The sequence below is a fragment of the Chanos chanos genome, chromosome 8 (genome assembly GCF_902362185.1).
Source record: "Chanos chanos chromosome 8, fChaCha1.1, whole genome shotgun sequence".
Classification (NCBI taxonomy): Eukaryota; Metazoa; Chordata; class Actinopteri; order Gonorynchiformes; family Chanidae; genus Chanos; species Chanos chanos.
This window is the reverse complement of record NC_044502.1, coordinates 7,944,897-7,972,892: the sequence shown is the minus strand read 5'-3', so window position 1 is coordinate 7,972,892 and position 27,996 is coordinate 7,944,897. Positions and strand designations below refer to the sequence as shown.

The window sequence follows — 27,996 nt, the reverse complement described above, 5'->3', positions numbered from 1 at the left end:
CGTAGAGAAATAAAAAGATTTAATGATGTGAGAGCAAGAGGAAAAAAAAAAAAGAAAGAAGATTCATGAAGCATCTGAAGGCTTTCAGGTATATACAGTAGAAATGGGTCACTAAATACTGACCTCTGAAACAAAAAGACTCTTTTCGTTTAGTCTAATTCTCTCGTTCAAACGGTTTTAAAAATCACAATGCAAACAAACATATACACAAGATGATAAGAACAGCAAGATTGACCAACTACAAGGGGGGGGGGGGGGGGGGGGCAAAAAACAAACAAACAAAAAAAACCAAACAAAAAACCCAATTGTGGTCACTCCATGTAAAATGAATTAGGCAAAATTTTCAATACACAGTCATGACCTGGTCACATCTCATTTCACAAAACATATCTCTCTTTTTTTTTTTTTTTTCGGTCATGTGATACAGTTCATGAATTAAGAATGGCACGTGCGGAGGGGATAGAGCGCCATCGTGATTTTGGTAAATGTCTCTAAACGAAAAACTAACAGGGGTCCGTTCTGTTTCACTCTCCCTCCTCTTCCTTGACCTGCTTTTTCTTTTTCTTCTTTTTCTTTTCTGTTGTCTGTGAAGAGAACAACAACAACAACAACAAAAAAAAAGTCTTAAAACGTGGCCGAACAGCTTAAACACGGCAGACTTACTGTAGTAGCAGCACCTGGCTCGCCAAGCCGTCGGCTCTCTCACGTAAACAATGAAGCAAAAAAAACCCCACACATTCCCCAACACGCGAGACTTACCTCCTCTGCAGGAGCGGCCGCCTCTGCCGCCTCCTCCGTCACCTCCTCTGCCGTGGCGGCTGCTGCTGCTGCTCCCTCCTCCTCCTCAGCCTTACGCTTCTTATCCTTTTTCTTCTTCTTCTTTGGCGTCTCCGTTTCCGCTTCCGCTTCGGCCGGCACTTGTGCTTCTTCGAGACATTACAGAGAACAGTTAGTCCGCGCTACAGTTCCTGTGAAAGCTTGTGGGATGTTGGATATTGACAAACATGTGGAATCTCACCTTCCTGTGGTGTCTCCTTCTTTGCTTTCTTGGCTTTGGCCTCCACTGGTTTCTCTTCCTCCACAGCCTCTTCTACCTCCTCTATCTTTCTCTTCTTTGAAGCAGTGGGAAGCGTTGAGTCACCAGAGGGATCGTATACTTTAATGTCACTGCAAAAGGAGTGGGGGGGGAGAGAGAAAAAAAAAATAAAAATGTTTTTCCTGACTGGGATTAAGACAGGGAAATCACAATTTAATTGAAGTTTAGTCTAGGATGGGGTCTAATCCTCTTCTGAAAGAAAAAGGAAAAAAAAAAAAAAAAAAAAAAGCAAAACAAAACCCCTTGGAATTGAGGAAATGTTCTCAATTATCCAGGTTTTAGAGAAGGATCTCGGAGTTGTTTTTATTATGAGATGCAAGCCAACAAAAGTTCTACTGGGTCAGTAACCATCTGTATAACACCGTGTTTAATTTCGGGGGCGAGGGGGGGGGGGGGTAACACATGGATGAGAGAATTAAAAAAGGGGGAAGACTGTCTAAATGATGCCATGATGGAAAACAAAAACTCACCTCTTGTGTTGGTATTTATCAGCCCTTGCCAAAGCTTTGCCTGACCCGCTGATGCGTCTAATCTAAGAGGGGAGAAAATGAACCGTGGACATGAGGGCCTGAGAAAACGTGACCGTGACATTCAAACGCTAATTACACATTACAGCTCCAAATGTGTGTCCAATACAAATACGCTGCTTTTCAAACCGATCTGGGTCAGATGCGTCCCCTCCAAGGCAAGCTAATCGCCTTCAAGAAGCCGCACGTACGTATACCCAATAAAACAAACCAGTTCACTGTCTGCTTAGCACTTTCATTCGCAGAACGGTCTGGGTTGGCGATGGACCACGGCGGACCGACGGCGGCGAAAACGTACGCAGCCGATTGCGAACTCACCCCCTTCTCCTCCAGGAAGCGTAGTCGAGCCTCCAGCTTGGCTCGGTTCTCAGCCCCCATCTCTGCGTTGGTGTCCTCCCCCAGGGCGTCGTAGCGCGTCGCCAGAGCCGTCTTGGCCGCCAGCGCCCTGGAGATCTTGCCCTTGTTCTTGGCGGTGGTCTGGCCCACGAGGGAAGCGTGGTAGATGAGTCCGTATTTGGGCGTGTCCCGACGGGTCTTAAGCGCTCTGAACAGGGCTTTCTCCGCCCCCAGGATCTGCACGGTGGACGCCGGGTGCTTGGCCAAGTTCAGCAGGGAACCTGAACGGGCCAGAGGAAACGACGTTAGCCAACGCGAGCGAGGGGGGGGGGGGAGACAGGCCATTGCAACACAGCACAAGGCTTTAGTAGAGAACATAAAACAGTGGCCGTCTCGTTCTTTGACCGACGGGAGCTCAGATGAGGTAGTGACTTGAAACCCACACGGTGTGTTCAGTACATGACATCAAGTCGTCATCATCACGGCTTGGACCAATCGGGCTGAGTGACTGAGCATCCAAAACAAACAAACAAACAAACAAACTCACCAGCATGAGAGATCAGACGGGCTCCCACCAATTCCCCAACCAAGACCGTCAAATTAGGCGCGATGGCCATCATACGATTTTTCAGGTAATCGTAGAGCTGACCGCGATAATCGGAAATCTCAATCACCTAGGAGACGAGACCAAGTAAACTCGATTAAAAAAAAAAAAAAAATGAAACAAAACAAAAAAAAAACCATTGTGGGTGAAAATAACACCATTATCTTATGAGCATTGTGTGAGGCTCTGTGATTCATTTTAATGCTGTATAGACTGTTATTAAACTCATCCACATAGCGTGTTATCTAAATATAATTCGGGTTGAGGAGGGAATGTCATACTTTTAACTACAGTACATGAAGTTGCCATTTTAATTCATGTGAAAGGGCCTTTTGCCAAAAACTCATTTAAACTACAGACAACCATCATCACTACCCCCAGTCAATGCCTGCTCTGTTCATTCAGTTTCCACTGCACAGGTTATCAACGGCACAAACACACACCTGGTCACACAGATGCATGATATTCCCAATGTCCTCCTCCGACACCTCCGTTCCCATGGAGATCTCAGCGGCCAGTTTGACCTCTGCCTCGATCTCTTCCGGCAGGATGTCCGAGAGGTCAGAGCTTGCCACGTTCGTCCGGTCACCTTGGCGACGACAAGGGCGGAACGAACATTTGAACTGAAACACCAAATCTAACTTGCAGAGTGATCTCCAAACGACTCCACAGAACCACATAACACAACTCATCTTAGCCAACAGACTCTACACTGTCCGAATGAAAATAACAGAAATGAACCATTGGGAGCTCCTGAATAGATCCAAAGTCACAAATAACATTCCATACTTAACAGCCAGCCAAATAGAGTTGCCTTTTTTTTTTTTGCTCACCTATCTTGCGGACGGTCTTACAATATGCCAGGTTGTCTGTGACGATTTTTCCCAGCTCAGGGAAATGCCAGCCATACCATTCTCTGCAGCGCATGATATAGTTATTCAGCTCCTTGTCCAGATCATCCAGCAGAGCTGAGAAAACACGACAAAAACAGATCTGTGTTATACAACACTGTACACTGAGAAATAATGCATTCATGACACTGACATGTGTTTTAAGCAGTCAAACTGAAGTACTGACCAAAAAAAAACCCCCCAAAAAAAACAAAAAAAAGAACTGTTTAGCACTGAGATAATGCCCTACATCACAGCTTATGTTGTAGAAGTTGTTTAAAACACCAGCTGTGTGTGTATATCGAAACTGTTTACAGTTTTGCACAGTTCACAGTTTTAAAATGTATAAAGTGAGAGTTGCTTACAGATGGCTTGAACAATCATGGTGTCCACTTTGTCCGGACTGAACTTCAGCTTGTAGCGAGAGAGACTAGTGGAATCAAAGAGAGAAGACAAACAAAAATCATTCAGTGAAGTTTCACATATGGGCATCTTTCCGTTGTTCTACAGTGTCACACCTCGGGTGTGTTACTGTTATAATTGCTACCTCAGTGGTAGTGACGAATGCTTGCAATTCTTCAGAGAGATCAGTCAGCAAGAGATAATCACTGGCAACAAGTGAGCTGTGCATGTGTAACTATGACAATTTTCTTCATATTCCATGGTGAGTAGAAGCATACGTACATAAAGCAGTGTGTGTGTGTGTGCATGCGCATCTCTTACCTGTGTGCCAGGCCCAAGGACATGGCACTGATCTCTCGGGGCGGCAGGCCAGTAATGAGGCCCTCCATCTGTCCCCTGATGCCTCTCATCAGCTCTGCCACAGCAGGGCTGTGCACGCAGCTTAAATTCAGTTTGTCCTGCAGGGGGCAGCAGAGCAACCATTTTAGCCATATGTCAAACATACTAACAAAACCAGCCTGTTCTCTCTTGGACCAGCAAGCTCAGAGGAGGTAGTGACAAACCTACACGGAGTTTTCAGGACTGACAAATGTCAGAATCATCACAGCTTGTGATCACATAATGTCTGGTAATGATTGGACAATAACCAGCCAATCTCCACAATGACCAAATAGTCATATGATTAAATGAGATGCCACACCTTGATGATTCCTCCTAGTTTTACATCTGCAATGGCCAGCTCTTCGTGGGCTTCTTTGGCCACCACTTTCTTCAAAACTTTCTTCAGAGTCTTACCGAGTTTCCCCTCAACCAATGCAGTGGCAGCTGAACAGAAAGACACAGAAGTTAGTGGTCTTCATTAATTTTGGCCTAATAAGCGCAATAAATATTTATTTCTATTGCTGGGGTTAGATTTGTAATAATAGAGTTTGAGGTGCTGTTGTCTCAGTGGTAGTGACGAAATTTACTGCTGGATGACTTCACGCTTGTATCAGACACAGAGATGCATCATAGACAACACGGCACTGGAGAAGTGCTCAGTTCTCTTCAATGTATATGCGTGAACACAAATTGTAAAAGTATTTCCATGTTAACGTACCTGCCAAAGCTTCTGTTGTGTCCTGAAACTTCTCAAAGTGTTTCAATTTCAGGCTGAAAGAGGAAAGAAAATTACAACTGATAATTCATTTTTAACAAAATAGATTTAATGTAATAAAGTGAGAGACCAATCTAGACAGACAGATAGATACTTTACTCATCCCCTTGGGATAATTCAGGAATCTCCACAAAGAAAGTAAATTACCCTATATGCATCAGACAAAATTATAAAATTGCACCTACACTTTATTAGCCTTTTCTGGTGTTTCAAACTCCTTCCACAGGCTGTCGACCTGCTGTAGTTTCTGCTCATCGAGGACCTTGGGGAGCAAAACTTTTGTTAACAAGCTGAACGCACGACAACCCAATTACAACATCCCCTGCTCCTGTACACAGATATAGAACCGTTCACGTTAAGGCAGCGAGGATTTAAAATAGAAATTCAGCCAGTGGGAGAAAACACACATTGACCACCATTGGTCGCGAGTTTGTAGTGATTCTTAGCCGTTTATCGGAGTAAGGCACCATGTGGAGCAACTTCCAGCATGCCAGCACATCAAACATATGAACGTACCGTTACATTGAACACAGAGCAAATATAATTGACTAGTTAGTGCATAAACACTCTATAAACCCACACTGGGTCACTGGCCAAACACGTTTTAATACTTTTAGGCGAGATGTGATACTGACACTATATCAAAGCTACAACGTGGTGACTTCGCGAGGCAGGCCTTACGTCAGCTAATCCACGTTTAAAGCTCCGTTCAATATAAAACAAGGTCGCTTCATTCTACTTCACAAAATGTTTAAATTACACGCCTTTACCTGAAGATTAAGACCGCAGAGGAGAGTTTTATAAGTATAGCCATTTTAATTTTTCTAACTTATGCTGCTCAGGTAACGTTAGCATACTGGCTACTTATTCACTGATCATTTTAAAATGTCTAGACTATAAAACATATCGTTGAAAAGACTAAAGGGACATTACTTACTTTGAAAATGGCATAGCCAGCAGCGGTCTCGAACAGGACTAACATTTTGTTATTCTTTCGTGTTTCCTTAAATTCACTATTCGGCTCTCCACATGAGAGCCCTTGCACCTAATCAGCACGCGGGTCGAAAAATGTACGCGCCTGCGCACAAAGCTCGCCGACGCATGATCTCTAAAGTCGCGAGACTTTCACCGATGAGGGGTTTTTCAACGAATTAACTTAACAAATTGATATAAATGGTTTGGATTTGAAATCATATGAATAACCTTATCTGACCAGTAAAACAGATTAATCTATATCAGAGGAACAAATAAAGCAGATATATGAATGATCTGTTACTCAAAGTCATTGGCTACATTTAATAAATTACAGGATTGAATATTTCTGTCATATTATACAATTCTAAACTGATCAAGGTGCAGTGAGTCCAAATTGTCTGACTTGCAACAAAGTAGTCGGAGCTCTTTTGGTCCTATTTCTATCATTAACGCCAGTGATGGCCCATGTGACTAATTGTATATAGTTATTTTTTGTGCGAAGATATAAACAACGTGTGCCAGGTTTGCTGGAACGTCGGACGCCCCGCCCCTTATTCCAATGAGGTCAGTGATTCTGTTTAGTGGGGGTTGTGTAGCAGCAAGTGTGAGGACTCGGCTGGGATATCCTACATTCTACATTACAATTAGTTTGTAAATTAAATTTCATCTGAGAAAAGGTTGTCCAGTGTGGAGTATCATGTCAGATACGGTAAGCTGAGCTGACCGTTTAAAATGCTGATACTTAAAATAAACACAGAAAGTAGCTAGATTACATAGCCAGCGTTGTAAGGGCCCAGAACCTCTTCCCAGAAAGCTAGATTAGCTATCATAGCTACCAAGCTAAAAATCTCTGGCTAGCAGAGAAGCTAACTTGCAAGCTAACATACTGCTCACTTGTTTGCGGCGCAGTCATGTTTTGCTAGCAGATGCTAAGTGAAGTGCGCTTGTCTTACTTGTGTTATTTCTTTTGTTAAAGTATCACCCAATTGGTGTCTGGTCGTTTGTGTTTCCCACAATGAAGCCTGCATGTTGGTCGCAACGTCTGAGAGAAAACGCGAGTTTTATTATGAAAGGTTTAAAAGTTAGCCTGCTCGCTAGCTTGTAGTACAACATGTTTGCTAACTATCAGAAGGGCCTCTTTAACAAAGTTCACTACGTCTACGGTTTCCTTTCGTTTTTAGACTCAAGAGCCTGACTCTTGAGTTCTCACACTTGGCGCAATCATATCGAAGAATTGTGTCAGTGTTGACTCTTTGGGCCTTTAACGCGCTATCATGTTGTTTGACCAGTGTAGAAAGGTGCACATAGCTACCTGTGCAGATGAATCTCCATGTGCATTTTACTGAAACTTCTAATGTTGACACAATTTCTATTGTATCTTTGACTACGAAGTAGACGTAAATTTGATGTACGGTTCAAGCGTGTAAATACACAGTCGTCGCGCGACAGTTTCATCATTCTCGTCGTTCTTTTTCTTTGAGGAGACTGCGCATGTTGTTGGTTAGAAACTGGAATCAAAACATCACTGGACCCATATAGGTTTTACACCATCAATTTTGCCGACTTCTCGTCACTGAGCTAATTATAGATGTCTGTTTATCTCGGAATGAAACGACTCTAACATGACACATTCCATGTTAAGGAAACTCTCTCTTGTTTTGCCTGCAACAGGAGACCAAACCTTCAAGTGATGGAGGAGAGAAGAAGGATGGGGAGTATATCAAACTGAAAGTAATTGGCCAGGTAAGAGGAACTGTGCACCGAACACACACCAGTGAGTCAGACTTAGTCAGACATCTGACTAACCACATACTCTGCACAAAATCAATAAGGATATGTCTCATCCCTAAAAAAAAGAAAAGGGGTGTGTGTGTGGGTGGAGGTGGGGGGGGTAGACAAGTGCTGACACTACAGCGACAAATTTGCGACTTTTGGCAAATGTCGTTTCCACATAAATGTTTGTCTGAAACACCATAACTTGAACCCGCTAAAGGATATTTGACAAAATAACCACGCGTTTGTTGAAATTGGCTGATATGAACAGTGGATTTCAGCTTAGCAGTTTCTATCGCTTTGCTCATCTTAACACAACCTTTTTTTTTTTGTTATGTTTTTTAATGCAACATAACTAATAATGATGTGCGTTTTGAGAAACATTGTTCTCATCAATCTTTAAGTCAAGGGGCAGTTGGGGAAAACATACCTCAACTTATCTTGCGTCCATATGCTGACATAAACTGTCAGTCTGAATGTTGGTGTGGTTGAGTTGATAGCATGCACAGAGGTAATGTCTGGATACTACTTAACTAATATATGTGTGTGCACACCTCCGCAGGACAACAGTGAAATTCACTTCAAAGTGAAAATGACGACGCATCTAAAGAAGCTGAAGGAATCCTACAGTCAGAGACAGGTAACGTCCATCAGCCTGCAGTCAATTCAGTATCAAAGCATGGAAATCTACCTTTGAGTTCACAGATCCGTATGTCTGGACTGTGGTGTGTTTTTAATAGTGTTATGATGTAGTACTGTCCTCATGTTGATTTTACTCATTGCAGATATGCATGAATCAGAATTAATCTTGCTTTTATATATATATATATATATATATATATGTATGTTTTTTTGGTTTTTTTTTTAATATACTGAAGTCTGAGTTAACACAGTGCTGGTGACTTTGAGCTGGTTAAGCGCTATGTAATCGCTCAGCAAATCATTACCCTGTGAACAGCAGATAAAAATTGAAATGCTTGTGAACGCGCCATGTGTCATAGCACACATAAACAAGATGGTATTGTCCTGAAGCAGTGCTCTACAATGCAACTGCAACGATCCAGTCTCGGGATTCCTTGAGATATCATGTTAGCCAGTAATGCAGTCCACTAAAATCATTTCTTTAGACCAAACAGTTACCAAGAAAGTTTATTCCCTCATTTTTGGAGAGAGTTGCATATCAGTATGTTTTGATCAAAACATTTCCTTTGTAAACAAAACATTGTGTCACTTGGCTGATTTTTTTTTTTTGCTGTGTTTCCTGCAGGGTGTCCCCATGAATTCTCTAAGGTTTCTGTTTGAAGGACAGAGAATTGCAGACAACCAAACTCCCAAAGAGGTACTTGTGTGTTTTCAGCGGTCTTAACTTGATGCGATATCTGTTGAAGAAGTTCAAGGCTCAGAGATACACAGACAAAAACAACCTGAAGTATTTTAATCCTTCATGATAATCATCAGTATCTCTCTCTCTTTTGTCTCCTTTTTTTTTTTTTTTTGTTCTCTCTCAAAGCTGGGAATGGAAGATGAGGACGTCATTGAAGTGTACCAGGAACAGACTGGCGGCTGTTGGAACGACTAGACCTCTATTTTTTTCTCTCTTATTTTTATTTTAATTTTGTATGTATGATTTTTTTTTTCCCTCTTCAGTTTCCTTTTGTGTTCCTATCAGAAGGAAATGGGAAAACCATCTGGATCAAAACGACACAACGCTCCACGACTGCCGCTGGGAGCGAGGGGGGGGGGGGGGTTTGGTGTGGAGGGGGGGGGGGGGTACCATGGGTGTGTTTTGGGGCGGGGGGTGAGGAAGGAGGGATGGCCTCACAGACACCCCTCCCCCTCCACACTTCACCCCTCACCCCTCATATTTTTTCCCTTTTGCCTTTTGAATACTTTCTTTCTTTTTTTTCTTTTTTTTTTTTTTTTTTTTTTGCATGGTCCGCCCCCATTCACTCGCCCTGCTGGACTCCGTCTGAACGTGTGCTGTGGGTAAGACCAGAGATAAAGTGGCATGTTACATTTTGCCCAGAGCTCTCTTCTGACTGTCTTCTCATATTCTCTCAGCCCAGGTGTTCCTCACAGAAGAGCAGAACACATCACTCTCACCCCCATACCCCACCCCCTCCTTTTCCCCTTTACCTAAACTCTAGTGAGAATCCAGCTGTTGAACCCCCTCTCCTCCCCTCCTCCCCCAGATATGGGAGTTAGGGAGATAAACATCTCTCACACGGGCTTGTTCTACTCAGCCATGCCGATTCAGTCCATTTAGGTCCATTAGATTTTTTTTTTTTCTTTTCTTTTCTTTCTCTTTTTTTTTTTTTCTGGAGTGAAAGTCCCCCTCTACTATTTCAAGTAGATGTAGTATTAAGAACTCAGAATCACTGTGTTTAAGCTCTACTGCTTTACTCAGGAGCTTCATTCTCTGCTTGTTCTATTATGTTTCTGTTTCCTTAATTTTTTTTTTTTTTTTCCCCCACTTTTTCATCCATTGAGAGCCCTGAGAGCCGTTAGCTGGCCTGAGAAACCACTGCACCTCTCTTCCAATCCAGTTTCTTCAGTTCCGTGAACAGAAGCCAATCAGATTTGAATTTATACACGAGATGAATATTGTAGAATTTGTAAACGTTTTTTTAAAGAGTATGTTAATTTATGTGTGATGTTGTCAAGATATAAATGGTGTTAAAAAAAACAGTGTTTGTGTCTTAATTCACGTGTGTGTACAAGAGGTATGTTAGGGTTTGTGTGTCGTTGGTTTTAAAGAAAGGTGCTTGGTTATTGCAATGGATATTGCATGTTTCCTGTCTGGTTAAGATTGTCTCCATGGAGGTTTGGTCTGTGTTTTTGCCCCTCTTCTGTTGAAATGAACATTGCTCATCTTGGATATCTTATCCTTTTGGAGTATGGTGGTTTGAAATGGTGACGTAAATATCTTAACAGTTGATACAGGAACAGCTTACTATGCCCCCCCCGATCCTTGTAATTATGAGGTAAAAACTGGTCTGAGATCAGCATTTAGGGCCACCTTGCATCAACACGCTATGACTAGGGGCGAGAGCGCGCAATGGTATCACTGCACATTCATTTTTTTTTTTGTTGTTGTTGGTTTTTTTTGGGGGGTGGGGGTGATAAACTGATTATAGAGACTTTGATCCAGATGGTTTGTGGACATAGAAAGAATATTATTTTGCTTTTGTCTTGTTTTTTAAATAAAATGTGTCATAAAATAACTCTCTCTCTCTGTGGTGTTGTCTTTTAAAACTACACACAGTTTCCCACAGCTTCACACCATCCATGAATTCTTTCCTATGAAGATATTAAACAATAGAAATGAAACAGACCGATAAAGGAATAAACAGATGGAAGGACAGAAAGAAAAGAAGAATGAAATGCGGCTTTGTTACACAGCATGACATGCTTCTCAATTCGGTGGAACCACGGCTGTTAAAAACCCAAGAGGGGAAAACAAGGAATGCACACGCATACACATAAAATACTCTCATGGAAGTAATCAGACAGGAAGCCATTGAATCCGCCACCCGCCCGCTGCGCCCCCAGTCTTTTTGAGGCATTTCTAGACTCTCTGAGGTATTTGTTTCTTTTGACCTTTGCCCTCCAAAACCTATAGGCGACCTTGACTTTATACACACTATTCAGAGTGTGTACATGGCCTAGTGAAAAAGAGAGGTGAAAGACTATCACCCTTATTTATTGGCTTTTTTTAAATTCATTGCTTTAATTCAGTCACCTCTTAAAGTGATATGTTAAGCATTGCTTGGGGGAAAAAAACGAAGAGAAAAGACATGTTTTGGAGTCGTACCAAAAATGACCACAAGATGGCAGCAGTTCATTACTTGTGATCACCCGGTTCTCCAGCTCTGCTCCCCTCCGAAAATTACTCTTCACATTATGAAAACTCCCCTACACGATATATGAGGCCTGTGACCTAAAAAGGGCAATCCACAATGGGACACAAAAACCAACAGCCATATCTGAGATCTCAATGCCATTAAAGAGTCATGTTACAACCCTCTGGTACTTTACACTCTGTGAAAACTCCCGGTGAGAGAAACCCATGAGTACTTCATTTTGAACGTTGTGAATCAACGTGACTTTATCTAACCACATAATGTCCCTGAAGAGATATTGAAAGATGTATTTTGTATACAAGTAAATTCATGTGACTGAAACGCACAGTGTTAATTTCTGCTACTTATGTTTCTTTTATGGAGAAAAATGCCTGTAGCAGAACTGCATGTCTGGGTATATGTATGTACGTCCCTGTGTGTGTGTGTGTGTGTGTGTGTGTAATACAGAGAGAGAGAGAGAGAAGGGGTAGCTGTATAGAGCTGTGCTGAGAGATTGTTTATTTAAAGAGTCTCTCGTTCCAGGAAGGCCCTACTATATGGAGTAGAAAGTATGGAAGGAGGAAGGGGAGAAGCCAGCGAGAGAGAGAGGTGGAGAAACAAAAGAAGGAGTGAGGAGACAGGATGTGAGTGTGGGAGTAGTAAGATGAATAGAGAGAAAACACCCACACAACCCTACTTAGGGACCATTCCTCTGGTTTTACTCTCTCTCTCTCTCTCTCTCTCTCTCTCTCTTTCCCCTCTCTCTCTCTCTCTCTCTTTCCCTCTCCCTTTCTCTCTCTCTCTCTCTCTCTCTCTCTCTTTCCCTCTCCCTTTCTCTCTCTCTCTATCTCTCTCTCTCTCTTTCTCTCTCCCTTTCTCTCTCTCTCTCTTTCTCTCTCCCTTTCTCTCTCTCTCTCTCTCTCCCTTTCTCTCTCTCTCTCTCTCTCTCTCTCTCTCTCCTTCCCTCTCTCTTTCTCTCTAAGAGAACCTGAGCTTTTTTGTTCCTCCTAAACACAGCGCTGGCTTGTCATTGCCGCTAAAGCCGTACGCTCTAAGTGGCTTCACACTCAGGATCTCTGTCACACTCGCAGCATCTTTGTTGAAAAGTCGTACGCAAAAGGAGGAGTTGGAGCTCCTCTCGAGTGCTCTCGGATGGTGTAATGACTCAGAGCCTGGTCAAGCGGAGCTCCGGACCGGCTTTAGGCTCTCAACTAAAGCTGGACCCAACGGGGGGATCCAGTTTCTCTACCACCTCACAAGCTTTAAACACTACCAGATGTGGGCCAACCAGGAGTGTGGGGGAAGGGTCAATGCGTGTGTGTGTGTGTGTGTGTGTGTGTGTGCGTGTGTGTGTACGCGTGCGTGTATGTGTGTGTGTGTGTGTGTGTGTGTGTGTGAGTGTGTGTGTTTTGCGTGCGTGCATATGTGTGGAGTAAAATGGGGTGGGGGTGGAGAAACTATGAGCTCATGTCTATGGCTAAGTGTAAGTACTATTATATATTAAGCGAGCATAAAGTAGAAAAGGGGAGAGCCGAAGAAATTTTGACTGCGAACGAACCTTTCTCAGCACGTTTATCGTTTAATCTTTGCGCTTATAGCGACAGGCAGAAAGAGTTATCATTTACTATGCAGTATATGAGCATAGCCTTGTTCATATGCATGTATCTATAAAGCACTGGTCACTTTTCACCATTGACTTCTCTTCTGTGGACCCATAGGCATAGCTCTTAAATCATGTACCTCACCCAGTAAAAATGTGGAACTCAAATGCCCCTCTGCTGAACGCATTCGTGACACGCAGGGAAGTTATGAGGGAACCCCCCCCCCCTCCCCCCCTTGTCATATGAATGTCTGGAAGCAAAAAGATATCAGGTACCCGGGCGGATCGGGATACTCTAGCCATCTGCTATGACAACCGCGAACACGGGAGAACACGAAAGAGCACAATGCTGGTAGGAGTCTCCCGCTTTGTCAGTCAGTTACGTGCCAGATTCATCAGATTCGTCTCTGGGCAATTTAATCTGGACGGGATTGAAAGAGAGCAAGCGCCGATAGAAGGTGTTGCGGTTACCCGAAACCTTTTCCGTGTGCTGACTGCTCGAAGAGAGAGCCTCACCTGTGTGACACGGATAGGATTGAAGCCCTAGAGGCAGACAGGCAACGCTGCTGTCACGTTGTTCTGATTGTATATCAATGCGGTTTCATTGTTGACTGTTCGAGTCATTTTGAATGGATTCATTTATGATGCTGTTGATGATTTATGATACTCATTATCATAAGGTTTTATTGCTGTATTGATTTTGAGATTCAATCGGGGAAAGCAGAGAAATCAGGGCGTGTCGTAGGACGCGGGATTTATAAAATGGGTCTTTTGTGAAGAACAGGTAGGAATTTAATGCTTTATCGTAGAATCAGAAAAAATAATTGCCTATTGCCTATATATATATGGTGCCACCTTGCTCACTGTATGAGAAACTGAGGGAGTTCTGAAATATTACCTTGGAAAACGTTATCTCCAAGAAAATACAGAAGCCTCTGAACTTATTAAACACATGGCAGATTCCAGCCAAGACACAAACAGGAGAAAACATGTTCTTTACTCTAACTTTCTCTCCCTCCCTCAGTCTCTCTTTCCTAAAGCTACGGTACGAATGAATATCCGGTCAAGACCAATTCTGTGTATTCGTGCTGGAAGGTAGGAATATGTCTCAGTTTCAAAGTTCTGAGTTTAGGCGAAGCACCGGTAACAGACAGTCATATGGAGAAACCAGAAAAGCACACAGAACTACAGGATGAGTATAATATTACAACAAACGTAACACCTCCCATCAATCTCTCTCATCTTCTGTTTGTCTTTCCCTCCAACCCCTCCTTCCTCCTTCTCTGTTGATGAGCAGGATGACAGAACAGATGACTGAACCCTCAGGGGTTTTCAAGGATATAGAGGAATCCAACTGTCTTTTTTTTTTTTTTGTTATGTTGTGTTGTTTTTGGCTTTACCAGCAGTCATGCTGCCATGCCATCCAACCATTCCCACCTTATTTCACACCTGCTGATCGGTTACTGTTTCAGATGTGGCATGTTACTAATACAGAACACATACCACACGCACGCACACACATCCACTCACACACACACACACACACACACACACACACACACACACACACTCGCGCTCTCTCTCTCTCTCTCTCTCTTATGTTCAACAGGTTCTCTGGCAACGGTTACTGTCGGCTCAGTAAACTGCTTTCGACAAATATAGAAACTTACCTGTATGCATCAATTCATCACACGCCATATTTAATACTGGTGAAAAAATACACGTACACAGGCACACACGCACACAGGCACACACACATCCATGTCATGACTGAAATTTCCATGGAAAAAAACCGGCACGGTGTCCGACGTGGTAATAAGACTAAATACCTATGGCTCCAACAGCACGCTGGGCCCCTTTGATTACAGGTTAAATTTACAGGGCTGCACACACCATTAACACTCATAAGGATCAAAGGGGTGGGGGGGGGGGGGGGGGCAAGACTTGAACATTATTCCAGTGGCTGTGTCTCAGATGACATCCTGGAATTCACGACCCAAAAAAACCCTTCTCTTCTCAGGCCTCTTTGTTTCAGCGCCATGCTTCCCCCCCCGCCCCCCCAGCTCCGCCTCCAGAACTCCGAAAAGTAATATACCATACGGTTTCTAATATTAAAATCCTCCAGACTATTAAAGACTAAAAACAAGCGATGAGTCAGACCCTTCATGGTTTTTTTGCAGACCTCGTTGGACAACGCTACACATTTTGTCTAGGTGCCCCCCCACCCCACCCCACCCCACCCCCAGAACCATGTTGCTGTAGAAAGCACATGAACACATGTGGACGTTCTCAATGTATTATTTTGGAAAGGACATAAACATATTGATACTACAGCTGTGTTAATGTAGCGTAAGTCTATAACATAATCAACCGAGCGAACAATTCATCACAATTTAATTTCCAGAGCGGGTTCCCGACATAAACACACCGTTCGGTCATTTGGGGCCACACCTCCTCCGTGGTGAAAGAAACACAGTTTTACTGCAAGTCGTATGTGTGTTTTTTTCAACAGGTCTATGTATACTGAACACATTGCAGTATTGTTGCCTTCTCCTATGAAATGACAGGAGCGTTTTTTTTTTTTTCTTTATGTGATCAAACACTATATCTAATGGGCAGTGTTTTATTGTGCAACAGTACTTTTTCCAAGTGTCACTTAATTTGCACTCAGTGTGTTGATTAAGAATTTCATTGTAAAAGAACTTTATTTATTTTCATTCACGTTCATTTTTAATACTTTATGCTATTCCCCGTGCAGCAGTGTGTGCGTACATAATGTCTATTTATCGTGCCTTGAAATGCGTAATATTTGTTGACTGTTGCTTTAGATTTTAAGTTTATCCTCTAGTTGTGTGATACATTTTCCATTCCGTTGGAATTAAAAAAAGAGGATTTTTTTGGAGAACCCATAAAAGCAGCACAGTAGAATCTTGAAGGTGGTGTAAACCTTGTTATGTGGTTGTTGCCGCAAGTAAATAAGTCAGTTCATCCACTCAGCCACGGTTTTGTGGAGAATGTGTGATTTTGCCGCGTTGTGGGGCCACACGTACAATCTTGTGAAGGGCCACTAAAGCCCTGGAGCCTGCAATGGTAATTGCCCGTAGCTACGTATACCCACTGATTGGATCCAAAAGATCTCAAAATGAAATTAACCATCCACATCTGAACAAACAGATGTGCCCTTCAACTGAATGAATGCAGTTGAGCTTCAGGGGAAAGACTCTTCCGGAAAACATATTCGGTCTTCCATGATTCAATGAAACCTTCTGATAACCACAGACATGTTTATGCAGACGTAAGGTTTTCCTGACGAAGTGACTGACCTTTTGTGGTTTAAAATGGTGGAGTACCTACGTGTGTAGTAAAGGACCTTCACCTGACCCCCGAGGCATAAAAGTTTTGCCTGTCTCTCAGAACAACTTAATAATGACAGTTTTGCCCTGTAACTTTGTATTTTAAGGGTGTAGTGTTTTCTGTATAAATGTTTACGGCTATGTTTTGGTTCACGCAAAAATCACGTTTGCTTCCAAACACACTTTAAAATGCTGACTTCCAGGGACTGTCAGGCATTCTGTCAGTAGCCTGAATACAAGAGCTCTTCTGCTTCCCTGGTCGCAAACAAAACCGACAGCTTGGAATTAAGGTGTGTGCTTTTAAAGAAAACATTCCTTCATTTGTTCTATCGTTCATGCCATCTCTTTGTAATTAAGTATACCGTTCAGCTGTGTGAAAAGTGTCAGAGAATGTGTGTATGTGTGGTCTAAGTGTGGGCAAACTTATGAGTGACAGTCTGCACTCATGTGAGAGATTCCACGTAGCGCTCGGTGTCAGTCAAACTGACAGACAGTTCCTCTAAGACTCAACTACAAGTGCTCATGTTTGAAATTTCACAACTCCCAAGAGCTTTAAGTGTCTCGGCACTCAAATGCTTTCTATCTGTTCTTTGTAGCTGTTCAGCCTATATGAAAAATAAGAGGGAAGCGAATGAAGAGAGAGAAGATGTGATTTGAATGTTGATGATCCGTTCTAGAACCATGAAAAATAACCTGTTACGGTGACGCGCCATGTCATGGTTTGAATGAAGTATATGATTCCGATAGGTCACGTTATGTGGAAAAAAAAACAAAACCTTAACCAAAAAACTTAAAACAATAACGATATTTATCATGGGGGATGTCGGACCCCAACAGAACGTAATGTCACTGGATTCAGAATTGCTCAAGAGCAATGAGGGTTTTCTGTGCGATTTATAGCTATGACCAGTTGCCTTCTTTTTTTTTTTATCTCTCTGTTTGAATGATGTAGCTCACTGGACAAAAACAGGACGCCAGTCCTCGGCTCGGAAGATAAGTGCATCTACACATGGATACACACTCCACCCCCCCCCCCCCCCCACCAAGAACTAACTTCTACTGAACACACATACATACACACACACACACACAAATCGCCACACCCACGCTGTCCTTAAAACAAAACAAACAGAAAGCAGAGAGATGAGCTCCCATGGTAAAGAATGGAAAAGGTGTTGTCTTTCACTCTGAAAGGAAGGGAAGGGATCATCATTTGACTCAAAGCATTTTGGGACTTCCTGTTGTCTCCAAAGCAGGGTGGCAAACTTCACGCAGGCCCTCATTATCTCCTGTTTTTATTGGCTATTGTGCCCTGGCTTTATCTCTGTCTTTCTCTTCTTCTCTCTCCTAAAAGAAATGTTTACTCTTCCTCTGTATATCCACCCTCCCCATCTCTCTCTCTCTCTCTCTCTCTCTCCCTCCCTCACTGTTTTTCACCCCTTCCTCCGTTCATTTTTTGGAGTGGTTGGAATACTCATCTTATATTGGGGAAGAAACCCAACAGTGGAAATATATCCAGTTGTACCTAGATTAAAGTTAGAATATGGTGGAGGTTTCCAGAGGCAACAAAACAGTGATGTACATGTGTATTCGGCTTTGAAGGACATCACTATTTGGAAGAAACTTTTCAATTTTAAAAAGTTCCATATGGACCATCATTTTTCAACACACATTAAACGGACTGGCTTGTGCAAATAGGTCTGTGCAGACTTTTAAGGAAACCCATAACTAATTTAGAACATTTTGTTGAATTTTATGTATGGACCAAATGTTCTAAATTACACCACCAACTGAATATTTGGCATGTAGCAGTATCTACTGTAACCTAGTGCCAACAGGTGGAGATATAGCCCTCAATTCACAGTGAACCAAAAACTGTCTTGTGGTGCATTTCAAGGATCCAGGATAAGACTTTATGTTATGTTGTTAATATTCCACATAAAAATGTATTGTACAAACTCTCAAATCTCATTTTGAAGGAATGTATGATCCTGCACTAGCAAGCACAAGAATCTTTTCATAAGAATGCTGCAGAGAGAGAGAGAGGGGAAAAAAAATCCTCACTCAACAAATTTTGAGCCATAACATTTTGTGTGCTTTTCTCTCTTAAGCAAGCAGGGCAGTTCTCAAGGTCTTGAGTCCTCGCAGTTTTTTACCATTAGCATTCACAAGCAGTTGATTTATTGGGGGGGGGGGAATTCCAGGTGAAAAAATACTGTGGTTGTTCGAAAAACCAACAAGCACCACAGGCCTCTTAGACTGGAGGTAACCACCTAACCAATGTGAAATGGACTAAATACAGCATCTCTAAGTGAGGGTGGCTTAAACTCACAGAGCTGCAGTTTGGGATGTGTGGTTTTGGGTTAACGCAAAATGAATTAGCTCTATGACTCCATCGTGTATCATCTTTCCGCGGTCCTTGGCATTCTTGATTTTTAGTTTATAATAAAGCACATACAGACATGCGGAACCACAGATGATGTTTGTATAGTGAAATGTAATGAGATCATTAGACCTTTGTTTGACGTAGACTATGCAAAAAAAAGATTTACGAAACACACAGCCGAGGTTACACGCGAAGTTTCCCTTTGACAGTGTGTAACGTACAAGCACAGAACTACTGTATTCTTATTGAACTGAAAATTGAGTGATGAAAATTCAACTTTTGTTTCCCAATTCAGTAATCTTGTAAAACGCTAAATTTGGTGCTTGGGAACAGTAATTATAGGTGGTAAGATTGGGTTTATATAAAGATGGAACACAACAGAAAGAAGAGAAATTTGAGCAATGAACAAGTGGATTTTTAAAAATCTAATCACTTTTATTCAGTGAAACTGTACAGATAAAAATAAAGTCTTATCGCAAGTTACCAAAAAAAAAAAAAAAAGACAGCAAGATTACTTTTCTCATAAATACATAAAGTCTTTAGCACAAAAAAATATGTTATTTACATAAAATGCATTCTGTTGCAGTTTACACAATCTGGCAGCTATACAAACGCATCTTTCAATTTTTTTAAAACCCTATTCAGGCCACAATCATCCCTGTTTTTGGTGATTGTCCAGGCCTGAAGAAGGGAGTAGGACATTTACTAGTGTAAAACTGCAGGTAATTCCCTAAGGAGAACACATGGACCTAAACAATTTAATTACATGTTTTTAATGACTCAGGTGATTCAGAGACGGAGTAAACAAACTCTGTTTTTCTGTCAAATGAACAAAGAGAGAAAAAAAACATCTACAGATATTGCTAAACGTTGTAAGGCACCAAATAGGAAAAAAAACAAACATTTAAGGCCACTGAGACAGAACGTCACATCTCTCTTGTCTCTAATGGGAAAAGCAACTTTAAAATGATTATTTAAAATGTACACACAGGCGTCATGACAACGTCTCATGCTCCATTCTTGCCGAAATAATCTTTTACATGTGACACACTAGTCCATAACCCATTAACTCCTCCTGAAAAGAGATTTTAAAAAACATTCTTTGGATTTCTTCTTTTAATCAAAGGGTCCCCGTAAAAACAGTCTTTTTCTTGCTTATAAAATCTGGGCCCAAAATAGAAGTCTCGGTTAAAATACATGTGGAGACAAACACCTCAGATTCCATATGGAGAACTTGGGGTAAACTTCGCTCCGTCTATGAACAATAACTTTTTTTTTTCTTTTTTTTTTTATACAGCAGTCCGTGGGTTCGTGAGCCATTCTAGAGAGATTACACTGTCGTCTCGCCTTGGGTACCGTTGCTGAGTCGTTTGTAGAACCTACGCCATGACTGCAGAGTTTTTCCAGACCAGATCCAAAACCCAGAAGTGATTCCAACAATCATCGTCATCAGATACTTGATCATGAACACAGTAAAGTCTGGCGTCATGGGGGCAAAGTTGTTAGCTGGGCAAGGCACAGCGAATCGCTTACAGGTTTGCATGTGCCAAGTTTTCTCCCACTGCTCACGGAAAGCCTGCTCATAGAAATAACAGGCTATGACTATAGTGGCTGGCACGGTGTAAAGCACGCTAAACACCCCAATCCGAACCATCAGTTTCTCCAGCTTCTCCGTCTTAGTTCCGTCGTGCTTCATAATGGTGCGAATACGGAACAGCGAAACGAACCCAGCCAGGAGAAAGGACGTACCGATGAAAAGATAAACGAAGAGTGGAGCAAGGACGAAGCCACGGAGGGAGTCCACGTTGTATATGCCCACGTAACACACCCCAGTCAGAAGGTCACCATCCACCTGCCCCATGGCAAGGATGGTGATGGTCTTAACGGCGGGCACTGCCCATGCTGCTAGGTGGAAGTATTGGGAGTTTGCCTCGATGGCTTCATGGCCCCATTTCATCCCAGCTGAGAGAAACCAGGTAAGGGACAGGATGACCCACCAAATAGAGCTGGCCATGCCGAAGAAATAAAGGATCATGAAGAGGATGGTGCAGCCTTCTTTCTTTGTACCCTGGGCCACTGTTCTGTAAGCGTCATCTCGAAACTTGTCAATACAAACCACTTTGTCCTCTAAAAGAAAACCTGCTGTGTAGGCCACCGCTACCATGAAGTAACATCCAGAGAGGAAGATGATGGGACGCTCTGGGTAACGGAACCGACGCATGTCAACCAGATACGTGAGAACAGTGAAAAGGGTACTCACGCAACACAGAATGGACCAAATACCGACCCAGAGTCGTCCGAACTTCACCTCCTCTTCTCGAAAATACATCAAGCCATGGGGCTGCGTGTGCTCGCAGGGGGCGCCACAGTCTTTCACTCCTAGAAAGTGGTAATTTAGGTAAGTCGGAACGGTGAGTTGTAGCGGGCAAGTGAAAGGCTGACTTGGTCGGTCAAAGTTTGAATGCGGTGTGAAGGCTTCTTGTGGGTACGGTGTAGGGTCGGAAGTAGGACTCCCGGCGTCGGACATGTTTTGTCCCACGCAGATTTCACCCGCTCCGTGCACAGGAAAGTTTTCGCAGCGCAATCTCTCCGGCCACTGGAAGCCAAACTTGTTCATCAGCGCCTCACAGCCCTGTCGGGCGCGCTCACAAAGAGACCGACACGGGGGTATGGCCTGCTCAAGCACCGTACACACTGGCGCATACATAGAGCATAGGAAAAACTTTAAATCTGGCGAACACTGTACCTTGACCAGCGGGTAGAACTGATGCACTTCTAATCCAGCGTCCTCCTGGTTAGTGTGACCCAGAAGATTAGGCATGATGGTCTGATTATATGCGATGTCCGTGCAGAGAGGGATAGAGATGGGCTGGCAAAACCCGTGTTCTGGCACGGAAATTCCCTTTTCCCCATGATACTGGCCCGCACACGACTGAAACAGCAGGAAAGCAGTCGCTAGCACACAACGCACCGTCCGGATCAAGTCCGAGGTTTTAAAAACCGCCATGACAAAAAGTAGGCTGTGGGAGTTCGCAGAAATTTATCTTAGTTCGTCCAACAATGGACGGCTCCACGAGGCAAATAGAACACCAGTATTCAGACTTTACATAAAAATGAGTGCCAGCAGAATGTACGAGGGTGCCAAAAAATTAGTTTGCTGGGGGAAAAGAAACTACTGAAGGACCAACTACGGGTGTTTACAAAGTTTTCCAGAACTGCGTTCTTCTCAGTACATTCCTTTATTTCATAGTAGAGCCACCTCTGCGGTAAAACGGTTATTGGCTCTTTTGTTTTTCCATAGTGCGACTGAAGCACACACTTTAAAAAGTTGTCCCAAAACGTGTGCATGTAAAAAGCCTCTTCTTTCTTAGATTAAATGTCCAACTGATTTCAGCCACACGCAAATCGCAGACAAGGTGAAAAGTTACTAAACTGTTTTCCCCGATTCTCAGCTTCCACTCAGGTAGGCTATTCAGTCCGATTTAGGAACTTCGCATGGTACTTCTTCACATTATTTTCAGCGTCGTTGAATTAAAATGTACGAAGTTTTGTGTCCTTTGCATTCGCCGACTCCTAAATCAGGCTACTAGTAACGGCAACGGCAGGGTCGACGTACTGCCTCTGCACAATTGCCTATCCTAAAGTCAGTAATAAAGAAGCTACTCAAGCTCCACATTGCCCTAGTAATGACGAGTCGGTTTCCAGAAGCCCTTCATTCACAGAGCTCGTATCTCTCTGTGGGGCGCCTTGAAACCTATGTCTCCTGACCAATGGAAAGATTTGTTTTTCTTAGCACACGGTTCCTTATTGGATACACAAGGGTAATGGGTGGAACCACTGCAGTTTTCCTTAAAGAGTATTTCAGAGGCATATTACAAAAGCGCCCTAAAAGTATTGCAGATACCGCTAGATTGAGAAAATTTTCATTTTTATTTAAATTGCCTTTTGGCGAGTCCCTCCGTTGTTTGATTTTGTTTAAGCTAATGCGTTCTCTGGTGTCTGGTGTGACAGAAAGAGCATGGATAGAGTAGAGGGAGGTTTTTGAAATTGTCTATGAATTTTCTAGATTAAAATTTCCACAGATTATTTAATTCACGGTTTACTATTAATATTACACTACATTTTAAGTGTATATTATATGTATGTATACACAAGCGTAAAATCCTATCTAGATTTAAATGCTTACATTTGAAATTAAACATTTATCGTACTTTTTGGCAACCTTCGAGACTGGGCTACAGCTAAATGTGTATCAGTCTGAATCCACCATCCATTCTGGTATGCACGATGGAGGCTATTCAGAAACGATAACGTAACAATTATCTCTCCTCACTTTAATTAATCTAATCTGATGTCGACGTGGGTCTACATCTGGGCCATGACATCACCGAGGTGATGTGGGCGGTCTTGGCACTTCACTGCAAACAAATGTACACGAAACTGTGGAAAGGTATCATAATTAAGACACGTTATAAGCGAAAAAGTAGTAGAACTCATTTGGCTAGGTGCGTTAGTTAGAACTTGCACATTTTTTTATATTTCAGTGCTTGGACAAGACTGCAGGTCACAGATTACGACGGTAGAACAGTCGGAAAATAAATGTTCGAATGAGCCATTTTTAGCCACCATCCCGTGGAATATCGTCAGTCCCCTACAAAGCTCAGACCACAATTGTAGGGATATTCAGTGTATGAGGAATCACGACTGACTGATAACTTTAGCTCAGTTGATTATTTGGAACAGGAAATTTAGTTGTACAAAACATAGTGAAGGAACAGGTTAAAACGTAAGAATAAGAAATTAAGGGTTATTAGCAAGGGTAGATTTATTGGGATTGGTGACTTTCAGTAAGCTGTGAATTTTGCAGTGCATCTCATAAAACCAGGTGTTGACATTAGGCGTATATTGGGTTTTCTCCCTTTCTTTCTTTCTTTTTTTATTTTAAGGGCACAAATTGAGTCATGCTACATGATTTACTACTTAGGAACAGACAGCGTGTCTGTGCGGTTGGAGTCGAAGACCAGAAGCCAAGCCAGTGACACACTTCTGCAATAATGGCTGTATTTATAGCTGTGTTTATTGTTCAGGTCTTGTCTTTTGTAAATCATGGTGGTATGCGAGGGCTGGAGGAGAATCCAACCAGTGACGGCCGAGTCATGACTGCCGGCTTGGGAGTTGAGGGAGATGATGAGGAGGAGGAAGAGGAGAAACTGCAAAATGTATTTTTGGCATTACCAAATATTTACAGTAAATGCAACACTAGCCTGCAGCAGTTATGACCATCAGTTATGAGGTTTCATTTCATTCTGATTAATCTCTCCAGGATGTTTTGAATTTGCTCTGCGTCTCATAATGATCTGTTTGTGTACTGATGGATTTAAGGGAGTGATGTTGAAGAATTTCAGATGGTACTCCGTTACCGTCATGGTGTACGTTTTTTCTCCTGTTATTATACAGTTTGTTCGCATCAGTTAGTTCTGTCTGAGTTTTGTGTTAATTTGGAGACATAGGTCAGACAAACGGGAAATTACAAAGACTCCCTCATTACCTATTTCAGGATGTCTAAGGAGAGGAAATCTGGCAAATCTCTTGCTGAAAAAAAGAAAAAATTCCTCTCATTTGTGTGTGTGAGAAATAGTAAGAGAGCGGGAGAGAGAGAGAAGTCACGCATGCACATGAATACATCCTAAATCCACAACATCATTACCATATGTTCTCTCTCTCTGCTCTCTGGCTACACACACACACACACACACACGCATGCACACACATATTATCTATCTATCTATCTATCTATCTATCTATCTATCTATCTATCTATCTATCTATCTAATCTGTCCAAGGGGAAAGCATCTTGTATCTTACTGTATCTAAACATTTGTACTAATACTATTGCTCTCTCTCTCCCTAACCCTCTCTCTCTCGCCCTCTGTAGTGCTCTGACAGTTCCCTACTTAAGAAGGCTGAAATACTCTCTCTTTTCCCTCCCCAGGGGCATCAGTGGAGCAGAAGGCCCAGAGGTCTACAAATGCAGCTTCATATCTGCAGCATGCAGCGCCCCCCCCACCCCCCCATCTGCATGTTCAAATGGGAACACTTTGAGCTCAGCGAGATAAAGCTCAAAGCTGTCCCCTCCTAAGAACATGGACCGTTCCGTGCTCTTGCTCTTCTGTATCTGTTCTACGTGTGTTTTATATACACATGAATCCTTTTTCAGAAAAAAAGAAACAAAAAAAGAAAAGAGAGAAATATAATATGGTTCCTGGCCTTAGAGCTACATCTACTTTCGTCAGTAGGCTCTGATAACCTCTCCCTCCCCTTCGTAGCTGTGTTCTTTCTCCTCATCCTTTCATCCCCCTCCTTTACTTTTCCCTTTTCCCCTCTCATTAATCTTCTACAAAAACTCCTGCTCCACCCCACCTCCACACATACCTTCTCTCTGTAGTCCTTCACACAGATGTTTTTGATATTGTTGCTTTGATAGCAAATCTCACACTGGTCTTCATCACTCAAGGCAGCTGTCTGGCAGGAAGTGCTCAGGTTTGTGGGAAATGAAGTTTTATCGTTTTCTCCTTAAAAAGAAAAAACATTGCAAAACATTCCAGTCACACTCATTCTACCCAACCCCGCTAATCTAAAGCCAATACATATTCAAAATATAAACAAATATATATTTTAATACTTAAGCTCTCCTAGCTACAGTTTCTGTACTAGTGACTTATACAGAAGTCACCAAAACTGGAATTATTAACATGTATTTGACCCTTGCCCAGTAAAATCCTCATGTTCACACACTCACACTCACTCACACACAAACTGTGACAACAATGTGCCATTCTTGACGCTGCTCTGTTGCTGTCTTCCAGCCAGAAAACCATTTGGCTCCTCTGTGTAATTGGATGGTGTCCTGGGAGAGGGACCAGCATGATAATATCATTTAACAACTAAAACTATCATATAATTCATTAAAATAGACTGAACTCAATGCTGTTTGTTTGTTGTTTTGATATTAGTAAGTAAGCTGTTCTGAGCCTTGGCTATGTTGTTTTTACCGACCCAGACCCCCTTTCTGGTAGGTTCATTTCTAAAAGAAATTCACACAGGAGGAACCGACGGTCGAACGAGGCAAGAAAAAAATAAATAAAATATGCAGGGTAGAGCAGACGATTCCAGAGCGCTCATCACAGCATGGCCTCAGCAGGAAAAGCAGCCGATCAATCAATTAATCATGTAGCCGGGCTCATAATGTGACGGCTGAGGTTGATGTATTGATTAATAAAACACTGGCCCCTCTGTCATCAATAAGAGAGCTCGGGCTCTCTCGCTGTGCCAAGCTCTTAAAAATACATCAGAGGCGCAGCGGCGCGGTCCGTCTATAGGTTTCTGTTACGTTTTACGGCGCGTCCTGATGTTTCCGCGTCAAAGAAATTTTACATCAGCGGAGGCGGTTCAGCTAACATTTAAGAATTACATACATTAGAGCTGAAGGGAAGTGGTTATTGGATAATTATCTTTAAATGTGTTCATGTTGATGCTGATTTTATTTTATTTTTTATTTTTTTTTCTCAGACTATCAAATATACTCATTTTCTATGTCAGCAGATGTGTTTCTCTGAAGTGATCTTTGGCACTGTGAGTGAGAGACCTCCTTAGCATCCAGCCCAGATTTTCTGCATCAAGTTTTGGGAACAGATTCCTGCGCCCTCATGGTTTCCTGGTTTGGTTCCAGGACGTCAAAGTAAGTGTTTTGGATTTACTCAAAAAAAAAAAAAAAAAAAAACAGGCAAGAGATATCACCTCAAAGTGAGGCGTTAGCAAGTTCTGGGGGGTATTCAGTGAGATAGGGTTACTCAATGTGCCAGAAAGAACAAAAGTCAGATTTCTCACGGAATAGAACAGCTGAAGAATGTTTCTTGTTGGACGATCTTGATTTTACTTTTTTTTTTTTTTTTTTTTGGGTTCAAGCGTTGCATCTGGCTAAATGTGAAAGCTTTTTAGAATTCCCATTGCATACTATACTTGAGCTAATTACTGCTCATGTCTGTGTATTTACAGATATAGTGAATGTAGGTATATACTGAAGTGATTAAAATCCTGACAAGTCTTTGAAGGCTATGAGCCCTGCAGTCAACTTGGTAAGAGAGAGAGAGAGAGAGAGAGAAAGTGTGTCAGGCCGTGAGTGTGATTTGCTGGGATTAGAGTTTCACGCTCCCGGTCCCTCTGGCCTACCGATGACTTCTCAATCCTCTCTCTCTCTCTCTCTCTCTCTCTCTCTCTCTCTCTCTCTCTCTCTTTCTACACAGGGCAAAACAGTTTCTCTTATGTATGAAAGTTGTTACGGGAAAGAAACCTTCACACAAAAATGTACGACTGTTGCCTTCTGTTGCCTTCCACCTGGGACACGGGAAACTGCCTTGCCGTGTAAGTGAGTTTTTGTAAAGCACAGGGAAATGTTTCCTTTAACTGTGATGTCAGAGCAGTCCCCCTCCACCCTCGGTATGTAGGATCTTTCTCAGAACTCTCTGAGACATGTTTGCTGGAACAGGAGGTCACTGTAGGGTCATAGTGTCAATACATTGTTTACTGATGCCCTTTTCATGATGAGAGAGTGGATTTTTAGTCATGCGGTTTTTATATTCGTTTAACACAAGATAAGCAAATTCCTCATCTGAGCACATCTAAACAATGGCGCTGTATCTTCCCTTACACTGATAGTTAGTTAAAATTACACAAGGAGTGGTCACATGTGCACACGCACACACACTCACACACACACACACACACACACACACACACACACAGAGCTGTGGAACATCACTGATAAATCCACACATACTATTAAATTAATTGTGTGTGTTATGGTTATGCATGCTGTCCTGATGGTTGTGTGGCATAGAAGACTCTGTTGTACTCCATAGAGAATTTTAATGACAGGCTGGGTATGTATACAGCCTATACGAGCAGTATACCTTTTGAACCAGTCTTCTCTCTCTCTCTCTCTCTCTCTCTCTCTCTCTCTCTCTCTCTCTCTCTCTCTCTCTCTCTCTCTTTGGAAG

At 42.4% G+C, this 27,996-nt stretch overlaps 3 protein-coding genes and 1 non-coding gene across 6 annotated transcripts; 1 reads left to right on the top strand and 3 right to left on the bottom strand.

Annotated features, from left to right (window-relative positions):
- Positions 1–252: 252 nt before the first annotated feature.
- Positions 253–6,050, bottom strand: nop58 (NOP58 ribonucleoprotein homolog (yeast)). Of its 3 annotated transcripts, none has more exons than XM_030781273.1 (14): positions 5,949–6,050; positions 5,197–5,273; positions 4,955–5,007; positions 4,556–4,680; positions 4,177–4,313; positions 3,819–3,883; positions 3,397–3,531; positions 3,007–3,152; positions 2,507–2,633; positions 1,942–2,240; positions 1,567–1,628; positions 1,019–1,167; positions 760–926; positions 253–584 (listed from the first exon to the last, which is right to left on the bottom strand). In XM_030781273.1, exons 1-14 carry the CDS (start codon positions 5,991–5,993, stop codon positions 525–527), a joined length of 1,647 nt encoding a protein of 548 aa, XP_030637133.1. In that variant the 5' UTR covers positions 5,994–6,050; the 3' UTR covers positions 253–524. The 3 variants fall into 3 exon arrangements, with proteins under 3 accessions (XP_030637133.1, XP_030637134.1, XP_030637135.1); XM_030781274.1 differs by having other exon boundaries at positions 760–923; positions 5,949–5,993; XM_030781275.1 differs by having other exon boundaries at positions 760–905; positions 5,949–5,993.
- On the bottom strand, positions 4,791–4,880 carry LOC115819890 (small nucleolar RNA SNORD70). Its single transcript, XR_004025561.1, has one exon. It is a non-coding gene; the product is annotated as a small nucleolar RNA SNORD70 (small nucleolar RNA).
- A 550-nt stretch (positions 6,051–6,600) lies between the features above and the next one.
- Positions 6,601–9,499, top strand: sumo1 (small ubiquitin like modifier 1). Its single transcript, XM_030782371.1, has 5 exons — positions 6,601–6,695; positions 7,658–7,729; positions 8,322–8,399; positions 9,027–9,098; positions 9,270–9,499. The coding sequence occupies exons 1-5, from the start codon at positions 6,684–6,686 to the stop codon at positions 9,336–9,338; spliced, it is 303 nt and encodes a 100-aa protein (XP_030638231.1). The 5' UTR covers positions 6,601–6,683; the 3' UTR covers positions 9,339–9,499.
- A 10,753-nt stretch (positions 9,500–20,252) lies between these two features.
- On the bottom strand, positions 20,253–21,947 carry fzd7b (frizzled class receptor 7b). Its single transcript, XM_030781871.1, has one exon. The coding sequence runs from the start codon at positions 21,945–21,947 to the stop codon at positions 20,271–20,273; it is 1,677 nt and encodes a 558-aa protein (XP_030637731.1). The 3' UTR covers positions 20,253–20,270.
- Positions 21,948–27,996: the final 6,049 nt, after the last annotated feature.

Bases quoted from the DNA above. Each gene is read 5' to 3' on its own strand.
- nop58 (XM_030781273.1), bottom strand. From the start codon at position 5,993: ATGTTAGTCCTGTTCGAGACCGCTGCTGGCTATGCCATTTTCAAA. The intron at 4,681-4,954 runs GTACGTTAACAT...CTTTCTGTTCAG, and splicing joins CACAACAGAAGCTTTGGCAG to CTGCCACTGCATTGGTTGAG. The intron at 1,168-1,566 runs GTGAGTTTTTGT...CTCCTTTTGCAG, and splicing joins GATAAATACCAACACAAGAG to TGACATTAAAGTATACGATC.
- sumo1 (XM_030782371.1), top strand. The intron at 7,730-8,321 runs GTAAGAGGAACT...ACACCTCCGCAG, and splicing joins AACTGAAAGTAATTGGCCAG to GACAACAGTGAAATTCACTT. The intron at 8,400-9,026 runs GTAACGTCCATC...TGTTTCCTGCAG, and splicing joins AATCCTACAGTCAGAGACAG to GGTGTCCCCATGAATTCTCT.
- fzd7b (XM_030781871.1), bottom strand. From the start codon at position 21,947: ATGGCGGTTTTTAAAACCTCGGACTTGATCCGGACGGTGCGTTGTGTG.